Below are 11,931 nucleotides of genomic sequence, written 5' to 3' on the forward strand. Positions count from 1 at the left end.
TGCTTCCACGTTTTGAAGTTGTCAGGAGGGGAAGCGTGGTTGTCTCTCCTCTTCTAGTGCTACTGGTCATTGCTGCAGTTTGAGCTGCAGAGGTCGTCTCTTTTGGAGAGGTGGAGGTTATTCCCATGGTAGAGGTGGCTGCAGCAGTGGTTTCCATTTGTGAAGTACTAAGAAGGGGAAGAGTTCTTGTGCCTTCTACTGTAGAAGCACTAGTTATTGGTGTACTTTCTGCTGGGGAAGTGGTCTCTTGCAGAACCGTGGTTGTTTCTGGAGCAGTTGAGGTGTCTGCAGTTGTGCTTGCAGGTTGTGAAGCTGCAGGGAGGGAAAGTGTGGTTGGCACTTCAGCTCCAGTGGTACTAGCTATTGTTGTGCTCTCTGTTGAGGTTGTGGTTTCTACAGGAGTTGTTGAGGTGTCTGGAAAAGGAGAGGTGGCTATTGCTGTGCTCCTAGGTTCGAGAGTTGTCAGAAGGGGAAGCATGGTTGTCTCTTCACTTCTAATTGTACTAGTCATTGCTGTAATTTGAGCTGCAGAGGTTGTCTCTTTTGGAGAGGTGGAGGTTATTCCCATGTTAGAGGTGGCTGCAGCAGTGGTTTCAGGATGTGAAGTGCTAAGAAAGGGAAAGGTGCTTGTCCCTTCCACTGTAGAAGTGCTAATTATTGGTGTACTCTCAGCTAGGGAAGTGGTCTCTTGCAGAACTGTGGTTGTTTCTGGAGCAGTTGAGGTGCCTGCAGTTGTACTTGCAGGCTGTGAGGTTGCAGGGAGGGAACGTGTGGTTGTCACTTCAGCTTCAGTGGTACTAGCTATTGTTGTGCTCTCTGTTGAGGTTGTGGTTTCTACAGGAGTTGTTGAGGTGTCTGGAAAAGGAGAGGTGGCTATTGCTGTGCTCCTAGGTTCGAGAGTTGTCAGAAGGGGAAGCATGGTTGTCTCTTCACTTCTAATTGTACTAGTCATTGCTGTAGTTTGAGCTGCAGAGGTTGTCTCTAGAGGAGACGTGGAGGTTCTTCCTATGGTAGAGGTGGCTGCAACACTGCTATCAGTTTCTGAAGTGCTAAGAAGGGGAAGGATGGTTGTCCCTTCTATTATAGCGGGACTAATTATTGTTGTATTCTCAGCTGGGGAGGTGGTCTTTAGCATAACTGTCGTGGTTTCCGGTGCAGTTGAGGTGGCTATAGCTGTACTCGCAGGCAGTGTAGTTGTAGGATTAAGAATTGTGGTTTTTGTCTCCTCTATTGTATAAGTACTGGTTATTGCTGTAGTTTCAGGTGCAGAAGTTGTCTGGAAAGGTGAGGTGGATGTTTCTGTTGTGGTAGAGCTGGCTATAGCTGTGCTTTCGGCTTGTGAAGTTGCAGGGAGAGAAAGTGTGGTTGTCTCGTCATTTCCAGTGGTACTAGTTATTGTTGTCCTCTCTGTTTTGGTTGTGGTTTCTGCAGGAGTTGTGGAGATCTCTGGAAACGTTGGGCTGGCTGTAGCTGTGCTCCCAGGTTCGGAAGTTGTCAGAAGGGGAAGCGTGGTTGTCTCTTCACTTCTAGTGGTACTGGTCATTGCTGTAGTTTGAGCTGCAGAAGTTGTCTCTATTGGAGAGGTGGAGGTTATTCCCATGGTAGAGATGGCTGCAGCACTGGCTTCAGGTTGTGAAGTGCTAAAAAAGGGAAGGGTACTTGTACCTTCCACTGTAGAATTGCTAATAATTGGAGTACTCTCGGCTGGGGAAGTGGTCTCTTGCAGAACTATGGTTGTTTCTGGAGCAGTTGAGGTGGCTGCAGTTGTGCCTCCAGGTTGTGAAGTTGCAGGGAGGGAAAGTCTGATTGTCACTTCAGCTTCTGTGGTACTAGCTATTGTTGTTCTCTCTGTTGGAATTGTGGTTTCTACAGGAGTTGTGGAGGTCTCTGGAGAGATTGAGGTATCAGGAACTGTGCTCCCAGGTTCTGAAGCTGTCAGAAGGGGAAATGTGGTTGTCTCTTCACTTCTAGTGCTACTGGTCATTTGTGTAGTTTGAGCTGTAGAAGTCTTCTCTAGAGTAGAGGTGGAGGTTATTCCTATGGTGGAGGTGGCTGCAGGAGTGGATTCTGGTTGTGATGTTCTGAGAAGGGGAACGGAGGTTGCCTCTTCTGTTGTAGAAAAATTAATTATTGGTGTACTCTCGGCTGGGGAAGTGGTCTCTTGTAGCACTGTGGTTGTTTCTGGAGCAGTTGAGGTGGCTGCAGTTGTGCTTTCAGGTTGTGAAGTTGCAGGGAGGGAAAGTGTGTTTGTCACTTCAGCTCCAGTGGTACTAGTTATTGTTGTCCTCTCTGTTGGGTTTGTGGTTTCTACAGGAGTTGTGGAGGTCTCTTCACTTCTAGTGGTACTAGTCATTCCTGTAGTTTGAGCTGCAGAAGTCGTCTCTAGAGGAGACGTGGAGGTTCTTCCTATGGTCGAGGTGGCTGCAGCACTGGTTTCGAGTTGTGAAGTGTTAAGAAAGGGAAGGATGTCTGTCCTGTCTATTATTGGAGTACTAATTATTGTTGTATTCTCAGCTGGGGAGGTGGTCTTTAGCATAGTTGTCGTGGTTTCTGGTGCAGTTGAGGTGGCTATAGCTGTACTTGCAGGGAGTGTAGTCGTGGGATTAAGAATTGTGGTTGTTGTCACCTCTATTGTAGAAGTACCAGTTATTGCTGTAGTTTCAGCTGCAGAAGTTGTCTGGAAAGGTGCGGTGGATGTTTCTGTTGTGGCAGAGCTGCCTATAGCCGTGCTTTCGGCTTGTGAAGCTGCAGGGATGGAAAGTGTGGTTGTCACTTCAGCTCCAGTGGTACTAGTTATTGTTGTCCTCTCTGTTGGGGTTGTGGTTTCTACAGGAGATGTGGAGGTCTCTGGAAAATTTGAGGTGGCTGTTTCTGTGCTCCGAGTTTCGGAAGTTGTCAGAAGGGGAAGTGTGGTTTTCTCTTCACTTCTAGTGCTACTAGTCATTGCTGTAGTTGGAGCTGCAGAAGTCGTCTCTAGAGGAGAGATGGAGGAGGTTATTCCCATGGTAGATGTGGCTGCAGCAGTGGTTTCAGATTGTGTCCTTGCAGAAAGGGGAAGTCTCATTGTCTCTTCAGTTGTAGTGGTACTCGTTATTGCTGTTGACTCTGCTGGAGGTATGGTCTCTACAGGAGATGTGAATGTCTCTGCTATAATAGTAGTGGCTGCAGCTGTGGTCTGAGATAGTGACGCGGTAGGAAGAGCAACAATGGTTGTCCCCTCTACTGTCCTATTACCAAGTAATGCTTTAGTCTCTCCTGGGAAAGTGGTCTCTAGGGGAGATGTGGACGTTTCTGCTGTTGCGGAGGTGGCTGCAACGGTCATAACAGATGTTGAACTAGCAGGCAGAGTGATTGTGGTTGGCTGTGATGTGGAAATGCTAATTAGTGCTGTGGCCTCAGCTAGGGAGGAGGTTGGACGAGCAGCAGTGGATGTCTCTGCTAACATAGAGGTAGCTGCAGTTTTAGTCTCAGCTGTGGAAGTTGTCACTGGGGCTGCGGCTGTGGATTCTGCTCCTGTTGTGAGATACGTTGTTGTGGTCCCAGATTTGTTTGTGATCACAGGAGCTCCTTCTTTGGCGGTACTCTCTAACGTTGTACTTTTGGTCGTGGTGGTTTTAACCACAGGAGTTGTCTGTGTTGTTGTGACATTATTATCTTGATTTTGTTCCACTGGCTTAACGGTCATCTGGTAGATTATTTCTGTTATTTCATGATCTGTGTAGAGAAATGTATCTCAAGTATACTTTTATATATATATGTTCTTACACCACATATTGAGTGTGTATCCAAGGAATATATATACTGATAATATATCATCAGTGTTTACATACACAGAGTTTTCTTTACCTTTGAAGATTGCAGCGTTTTCTCTCCAGTTCTGATTTTTTTCCATCTATATTTCTCACAACTTACATGTTGAACATATATAAGAGAGTCATTCTGTAGTTTGCTCTAGAATACTTTCTCCATTTCCTATTCTCTGGACCTCATTCTCAGTTACACCAACGAATCTATACACTACTCTTGCAGTGGTTGTAACTGTAGTCTGTCCTCTCATTCATAGCTTGATACATTGCAAGGCCAGAAGGGACCACTGTGATCAACTAGTCTGACCTCCTGTAGGCCATAGAACTTCCCCAAAATAATTCCTTTTGAAATAGAGAATAAGTTAAATTAAAAAAAACTAACCTTGATTTTAAAAGTGCGAGAGGTGTTGTATCCACCACAACTCTTGGTAAAATTTTCCAAAGGCTAATTATTCTAGTTTTTTAAAATGTACACGTTTTTTCCCATCTGGATTTGTCTAGGTTCAACTTCTAGCTGTTGGATCTTGTGATACTTTAATTTGCTCTAGAGCCGTTTATCGAATATTTGTTCCCAAGGCAGGTTCCTATAGATTGAGGAGTGACTTGACCACAACCTTTTCTTTGTTAAGCTGAATAGATTTTGCTCACTGAATCTATCCTACTAATTTTTAATCACAGTCTGGGCTTTTCTCTTACCCCTCTCCAGTTTATCAACATCCTTCTTGAATTCTGGGCACCGGAACTGGACACAATATTCCAGCAACAGTTGCACCAACGCCAAATACAGAAGTAAAATAACCTGAGCCTGCCTCCTGGACTGGGTCCCTCGGGTGCATTCACACAAAACAGGTCTTGCGAGGGACAGCAGGAGGTCCTCCCTCATAACTTTATAGCTCTGTGGTTCGGTTACTCACTTGGGATGTGGGAGACATACTGTTATGCTCTGGATAACTAATTGAAGAGTCATCTAGGCCCAGGGACTGCATCCTGGATCTTCCCCATCCTGGCTAACATGCACTTGCGTGCTCTCGATCTTCCTATCTCTCTGAGTTATTTGGGCCACAGAAAAAGGAAAGGCGCACGAGAACAACTCTATATCATTCTAAGGTCCTCCTTCCCTCATTCAATATATAACAGCCTACGTACCTAACTCAGGCTTTGTGAATCTCAGTGACTTCCTAACGGCCTAAAAGTTTGGTGAGGTGACACTCAGCCTCACCACGCCTAACTCCTTTTGTGCATTCAGACCATATTTTTTTAAGCATAAGTAGTCCCACAGACATCAGCAAGACTACTCACTTGCTTCAGTGCTTTGCTGAAACGGGATAGACTTAATCATATACTTAATGTTAAGCACATACTCCATTTCAAGTTTATAAGCAATTACTGTAAATGAGAAAAAGGTACCAAGAAAAATTGGGACAATTGCCATTCCAATCCCTTTTTTATATCGGTTTGTATCCCCTCCCACTCACATGATTCTGTTAACTAACAACCTGAAAGATGGGTTGAGATGAGCAGACACCTTCATTACTACTCCCATCTATTCTCTTTATTTTTTCTTTTATGTTTGCCTTTCTCTTGTTTCCTATATATATGAAAATTCTAAATTTCATTGCATATATGCCAAATAATATCTGGCTACTGTAGGTAGCAGTACACCTTCACTTTTGCTGTATTCAAAATACCTCTATTCGAACAAGATAATAATACTCAGAAACAATTTGTTTCTTTGAATCTCAAAGGATAAAGAAGAGGAAAATAATGCCCTTACTTGTCAATGCAGCTGTGGTAGGTGAAAGTGATGTTGTGGTCGTCAAAGAGATAGCTGCTGTTGTGTCTCCTCTGATAGGGATGCCCAGAGAGGTTGTGGTCTCAGCCAGAGAAGTTGTAAAAAGGGCAGCTGTGGTTGTTCCCTCTCGTGTAGTGGAGCTGTAAGTTGTTGTGGTCTCTGTAGGGGTAGTGGTGATTGGAGCTGCTGTACTTCTCTCTGCTGCTGTAGCAATGGGGGATGTTTCAGTAGTCTTGGCGAGAACAGTGGTGACAGGGGATGCTGTGGGTGTCCCCAGTTCTGTAGTGGTGCCCAAAGCTATTGGGATCTCGAATGGGGAATTGGTCTCCAGAGCAGATGTGGATGTTTTAAGAGCTGCTGTAGTGCGAGTCAATGTCACTGTGGTCTCAGAAGGAGAAGTCACCGCAACAGCAACTGTGGATGTCTCTGCTAAAGAGGAGACAGCACTTGTGGTTGCAGTTGTCCTCTCTGTTGGGGTTGTGGTATATACATGAGGTGTGGGGGTCTCTGCAAAAGTTGAGGTGGCTGTAGCTGTGCTCCCAGGTTCTGAAGTAGTAAGAAGGGGAAGCGTGGTTGTCTCTTCACTTCTAGTGCTACCAGTAATTGCTGTAGTGGGAGCTGCAGAAGTCATCTCTAGAGGAGAAGTGGAGGAGGCTATTCCCATGGTAGAGGTGGCTGCAGCAGTGGTTTCTGTTTGTGAAGTGGTAAGAAGGGGAAGAGTCCTTGCGCCTTCTACTGTGGAAGCACTAGTTATTTGTGTACTCTCTGCTGGGGAAGTGGTCTCTTGCAGAACTGTGGTTGTTTCTGGAGCAGTTGAGGTTGCTGCAGTTATGCTTGCAGGTTGTGAAGTTGCAAGAAGGGAAAGTGTGGTTGTCACCTCAGCTCCAGTGATACTAGTTATTGTTGTCCTCCTTGTTGGGGTTGTGGTTTCTACAGGAGTTGTGGAGGTCTCCAGAACAGTTGAGGTGGCTATGTCTGTGCTCTCAAATTCTGAAGTTGTCAGAAGGGGAAGTGTGGTGGTCTCTTCTCTTCTAGTGCTACTCGTCATTGCTGTAGTTTGAGCTTCAGAAGTCGAATGAAAAGGTGAGGTGGATGTTTCTGTTGAGGTAGAGCTGGCTCTGGCTTTGCTTTCGGCTTGTGAAGTTGCAGGGAAGGAAAGTGTGGTTGTCTCATCATTTCCTGTGGTACTAGTTATTGTTGTCCTCTCTGTTGGTGTTCTCGTTTCTACAGGAGTTGTGAATGTCTCTGGAAACATTGAGGTGGCTGTAGCTGTTCTCCCAGGTTCTGAAGTTGTCAGAAGGGGAAGCGTGGTTGTCTTTTCTCTTCTAGTGCTACTGGTCATTGCTGTAGTTTGAGCTGCAGAAGTCATCTCTATTGTAGAGGTGGAGGCTATTCCCATGGTAGAGGTGGCTTGAGCAGTGGTTTCAGCTTGTGAAGTGCTAAGAAGGGAATGGGTGCTTTTCTCTTCCACTGTAGAAGTAGTAATTATTGGTGTGCTCTCTGCTGGGGAAGTGGTCTCTTGCAGAACCGTGGTTGTTTCTGGAGCAGTTGAGGTGGCTGCAGTTGTGCTTTCAGGTTGTGAAGTTGCAGGGAGGGAAAGTGTGGTTGTCACTTCAGCTCCAGTGGTACTAGTTATTGTTGTCCTCTCTGTTGGGGTTGTGGTTTCTACAGGAGTTGTGGAAGTCTCCGGAAAAGTTGAGGTGGCTATGTCTGTGCTCCCAAATTCTGAAGCTGTCAGAAGGGGAAGCGTGGTTGTCTCTTCTCTTCTAGTGCTACTGGTCATTGCTGTAGTTTGAGCTGCAGAAGTCGTATGGAAAGGTGAGGTGGATGTTTCTGTTGAGGTAGAGCTGGCTCTGGCTGTGCTTTCAGTTTGTGAAGTTGCAGGGAAGGAAAGTGTGGTTGTCTCGTCATTTCCAGTGGTACTAATTATTGTTGTCCTTGTAGAAGTAGTAATTATTGGGGTACTCTCAGCTGGGGAAGTGGTCTCTTGCAGAACTGTAGTTGTTTCTGGAGCAGTTGAGGTGGCTGCAGCTGTGCCTTCAGGTTGTGAAGTTGCAAGAAGGAGAAGTGTGGTTGTCACTTCAGCTCCAGTGGTACTAGTTATTGTTGTCCTCTCTGTTGTGGTTGTGGTTTCTACAGGAGTTGTGGAGGTCTCTGGAAACGCTGAGGTGACTGTAGCTGTGCTCCCAGGTTCTGAAGTTGTCAGTAGGGGAAGTGTGGTTGTCTCTTCACTTCTAATGGTACTTATCATTGCTGTAGTTTGAACTGCAGAAGTCTTCTCTATTTGAGAGGTGGAGGTTATTCCCATGGTAGAGGTGGCTGCAGCAGTGGTTTCGGATTCTGAAGTGGTAAGAAGGGGAATGGTGCTTGTCCCTTCCACTGTAGAAGTACTAATTATTGGTGTACTCTCTGCTGGGGAAGTGGTCTCTTGCAGAACCGTGGTTGTTTCTGGAGCAGTTGAGGTGGCTGCAGTTGTGATTTCAGGCTGTGAAGTTGCAAGAAGGGAAAGTGTGGTTGTCACCTCAGCTCCAGTGATACTAGTTATTGTTGTCCTCCTTGTTGGGGTTGTGGTTTCTACAGGAGTTGTGGAGTTCTCCGGAAAAGTTGAGGTGGCTGTGTCTGTGCTCCCAAATTCTGAAGTTATCAGAAGGGGAAGTGTGGTTGTCTCTTCTCTTCTAGTGCTACTCGTCATTGCTGTAGTTTGAGCTGCAGAAGTCGTATGAAAAGGTGAGGTGGATGTTTCTGTTGAAGTAGAGCTGGCTCTGGCTGTGCTTTCAGCTTGTGAAGTTGCAGGGAAGGAAAGTGTGGTTGTCTCGTCATTTCCAGTGGTACTAGTTATTGTTGTCCTTGTAGAAGTAGTAATTATTGGGGTACTCTCAGCTGGGGAAGTGGTCTCTTGCAGAACTGTAGTTGTTTCTGGAGCAGTTGAGGTGGCTGCAGCTGTGCTTGTAGGTTGTGAAGTTTCAGGGAGGGAAAGTATGGTTGTCACTTCAGCTCCAGTGGAACTAATTATTGTTGTTCTCTCTGTTGGAGTTGTGGTTTCTACAGGAGTTGTGGAGGTCTCTGGAATCTTTAAGGTTGCTGTAGCTGTGCTCCAAGGTTCTGAAATTGTAAGAAGGGGAAGCATGGTTGTCTCTTCACTTCTAGTTGTACTAGTCATTGCTCTAGCTGGAGCTGCAGAAGTTGTCTCTAGAGGAGAGGTGGAGGTTGTTCCCAGGGTAGATGTGGCTGCAGCAGTGGTTTCAGATTGTGAAGTGCTAAGAAGGGGAAGAGTGCTTGTCTCTTCTACTGTAGAAGCACTAGTTATTGGTGTACTCTCTGCTGGGGAAGAGGTCTCTTGGAGAATTGTGGTTGTTTCTGGAGCACTTGAGGTGGCTGCAGTTGTGCCTTCAGGTTGTGAAGTTGCAAGAAGGGGAAGTGTGGTTGTCTCATCATTTCCTGTGGTACTAGTTATTGTTGTCCTCTCTGTTGGTGTTCTCATTTCTACAGGAGTTGTGAAGGTCTCTGGAAACATTGAGGTGGCTGTAGCTGTTCTCCCAGGTTCTGAGGTTGTCAGAAGGGGAAGCGTGATTGTCTTTTCTCTTCTAGTGCTACTGGTCATTGCTGTAGTTTGAGCTGCAGAAGTCATCTCTATTGTAGAGGTGGAGGCTATTCCCATGGTAGAGGTGGCTTGAGCAGTGGTTTCAGCTTGTGAAGTGCTAAGAAGGGAATGGGTGCTTTTCTCTTCCACTGTAGAAGTAGTAATTATTGGTGTGCTCTCTGCTGGGGAAGTGGTCTCTTGCAGAACCGTGGTTGTTTCTGGAGCAGTTGAGGTGGCTGCAGTTGTGCTTTCAGGTTGTGAAGTTGCAGGGAGGGAAAGTGTGGTTGTCACTTCAGCTCCAGTGGTACTAGTTATTGTTGTCCTCTCTGTTGGAGTTGTGGTTTCTACAGGAGTTGTGGAGGACTCTGGAAAAGTTGTGGTGGCTGTAGCTGTGCTGCCAGGTTCTGAAGTTGTCAGAAGAGGAAGCATGGTTGTCTTTTCACTTCTAGTGGTACTAGTCATAATTGTACTTGGAGCTGCAGAAGTCGTCTGTAGAGGAGAGGTGGAGGAGGTTATTCCCATGGTAGAGGTGTCTGCAGCAGTGGTTTCCGATTCTGAAGTGGTAAGAAGGAGAGTGGTGCTTTTCCCTTCCACTGTAGAAGTACTAATTATTGGTGTACTCTCTGCTGGGGAAGTGGTCTCTTGCAGAACCGTGGTTGTTTCTGGAGCAGTTGAGGTGGCTGCAGTTGTGATTTCAGGCTGTGAAGTTGCAAGAAGGGAAAGTGTGGTTGTCACCTCAGCTCCAGTGATACTAGTTATTGTTGTCCTCCTTGCTGGGGTTGTGGTTTCTACAGGAGTTGTGGAGTTCTCCGGAAAAGTTGAGGTGGCTATGTCTGTGCTCCCAAATTCTGAAGTTGTCAGAAGGGGAAGTGTGGTTGTCTCTTCTCTTCTAGTGCTACTCGTCATTGCTGTAGTTTGAGCTGCAGAAGTCGTATGAAAAGGTGAGGTGGATGTTTTTGTTGAGGTAGAGCTGGCTCTGGCTGTGCTTTCGGCTTGTGAAGTTGCAGGGAAGGAAAGTGTGGTTGTCTCGTCATTTCCAGTGGTACTAATTATTGTTGTCCTTGTAGAAGTAGTAATTATTGGGGTACTCTCAGCTGGGGAAGTGGTCTCTTGCAAAACTGTAGTTGTTTCTGGAGCAGGTGAGGTGGCTGCAGCTGTGCTTGTAGGTTGTGAAGTTTCAGGGAGGGAAAGTATGGTTGTCACTTCAGCTCCAGTGGAACTAATTATTGTTGTTCTCTCTGTTGGAGTTGTGGTTTCTACAGGAGTTGTGGAGGTCTCTGGAATCTTTAAGGTTGCTGTAGCTGTGCTCCAAGGTTCTGAAATTGTAAGAAGGGGAAGCATGGTTGTCTCTTCACTTCTAGTTGTACTAGTCATTGCTCTAGTTGGAGCTGCAGAAGTCATCTCTAGAGGAGACGTGGAGGTTCCTCCTATGGTAGATGTGACGGCAGCACTGGTTTCAGATTGTGAAGTGCTAAGAAGGGGAAGAGTGCTTGTCTCTTCTACTGTAGAAGCATTAGTTATTGGTGTACTCTCTGCTGGGGAAGAGATCTCTTGGAGAATTGTGGTTGTTTCTGGAGCACTTGAGGTGGCTGCAGTTGTGCCTTCAGGTTGTGAAGTTGCAAGAAGGGGAAGTGTGGTTGTCTCATCATTTCCTGTGGTACTAGTTATTGTTGTCCTCTCTGTTGGTGTTCTCGTTTCTACAGGAGTTGTGAAGGTCTCTGGAAACATTGAGGTGGCTGTAGCTGTTCTCCCAGGTTCTGAGGTTGTCAGAAGGGGAAGCGTGGTTGTCTTTTCTCTTCTAGTGCTACTGGTCATTGCTGTAGTTTGAGCTGCAGAAGTCATCTCTATTGTAGAGGTGGAGGCTATTCCCATGGTAGAGGTGGCTTGAGCAGTGGTTTCAGCTTGTGAAGTGCTAAGAAGGGAATGGGTGCTTTTCTCTTCCACTGTAGAAGTAGTAATTATTGGTGTGCTCTCTGCTGGGGAAGTGGTCTCTTGCAGAACCGTGGTTGTTTCTGGAGCAGTTGAGGTGGCTGCAGTTGTGCTTTCAGGTTGTGAAGTTGCAGGGACGGAAAGTGTGGTTGTCACTTCAGCTCCAGTGGTACTAGTTATTGTTGTCCTCTCTGTTGGGGTTGTGGTTTCTACAGGAGTTGTGGAGGACTCTGGAAAAGTTGTGGTGGCTGTAGCTGTGCTGCCAGGTTCTGAAGTTGTCAGAAGGGGAAGCATGGTTGTCTTTTCACTTCTAGTGGTACTAGTCATAATTGTACTTGGAGCTGCAGAAGTCGTCTGTAGAGGAGAGGTGGAGGAGGTTATTCCCATGGTAGAGGTGTCTGCAGCAGTGGTTTCCGATTCTGAAGTGGTAAGAAGGGGAATGGTGCTTTTCCCTTCCACTGTAGAAGTACTAATTATTGGTGTACTCTCTGCTGGGGATGTGGTCTCTTGCAGAACCGTGGTTGTTTCTGGAGCAGTTGAAGTGGCTGCAGTTGTGATTTCAGTCTGTGAAGTTGCAAGAAGGGAAAGTGTGGTTGTCACCTGAGCTCCAGTGATACTAGTTATTGTTGTCCTCCTTGTTGGGGTTGTGGTTTCTACAGGAGTTGTGGAGTTCTCCGGAAAAGTTGAGGTGGCTATGTCTGTGCTCCCAAATTCTGAAGTTGTCAGAAGGGGAAGTGTGGTTGTCTCTTCTCTTCTAGTGCTACTGGTCATTGCTGTAGTTTGAGCTGCAGAAGTCGTATGGAAAGGTGAGGTGGATGTTTCTG

The 11,931-nt window shown here is 46.2% G+C and overlaps 1 protein-coding gene across 1 annotated transcript in view; it reads right to left on the minus strand.

Moving 5' to 3' along the window:
* Positions 1 to 11,931, minus strand: part of MUC16 (mucin 16, cell surface associated) — a 103,310-nt gene that overhangs the window by 63,471 nt on the left and 27,908 nt on the right. The window contains exons 3-4 of the mRNA XM_030540805.1: positions 10,078 to 10,308; positions 1,666 to 1,758 (exon numbers count right to left, since the gene is read on the minus strand). Coding sequence (XP_030396665.1) covers positions 1,666 to 1,758; positions 10,078 to 10,308 — 324 coding nt within the window. The remainder of the gene's footprint in view (positions 1 to 1,665; positions 1,759 to 10,077; positions 10,309 to 11,931) is intronic.

Source organism: Gopherus evgoodei, chromosome 22, assembly GCF_007399415.2.
Source record: "Gopherus evgoodei ecotype Sinaloan lineage chromosome 22, rGopEvg1_v1.p, whole genome shotgun sequence".
Taxonomy (NCBI): Eukaryota; Metazoa; Chordata; order Testudines; family Testudinidae; genus Gopherus; species Gopherus evgoodei.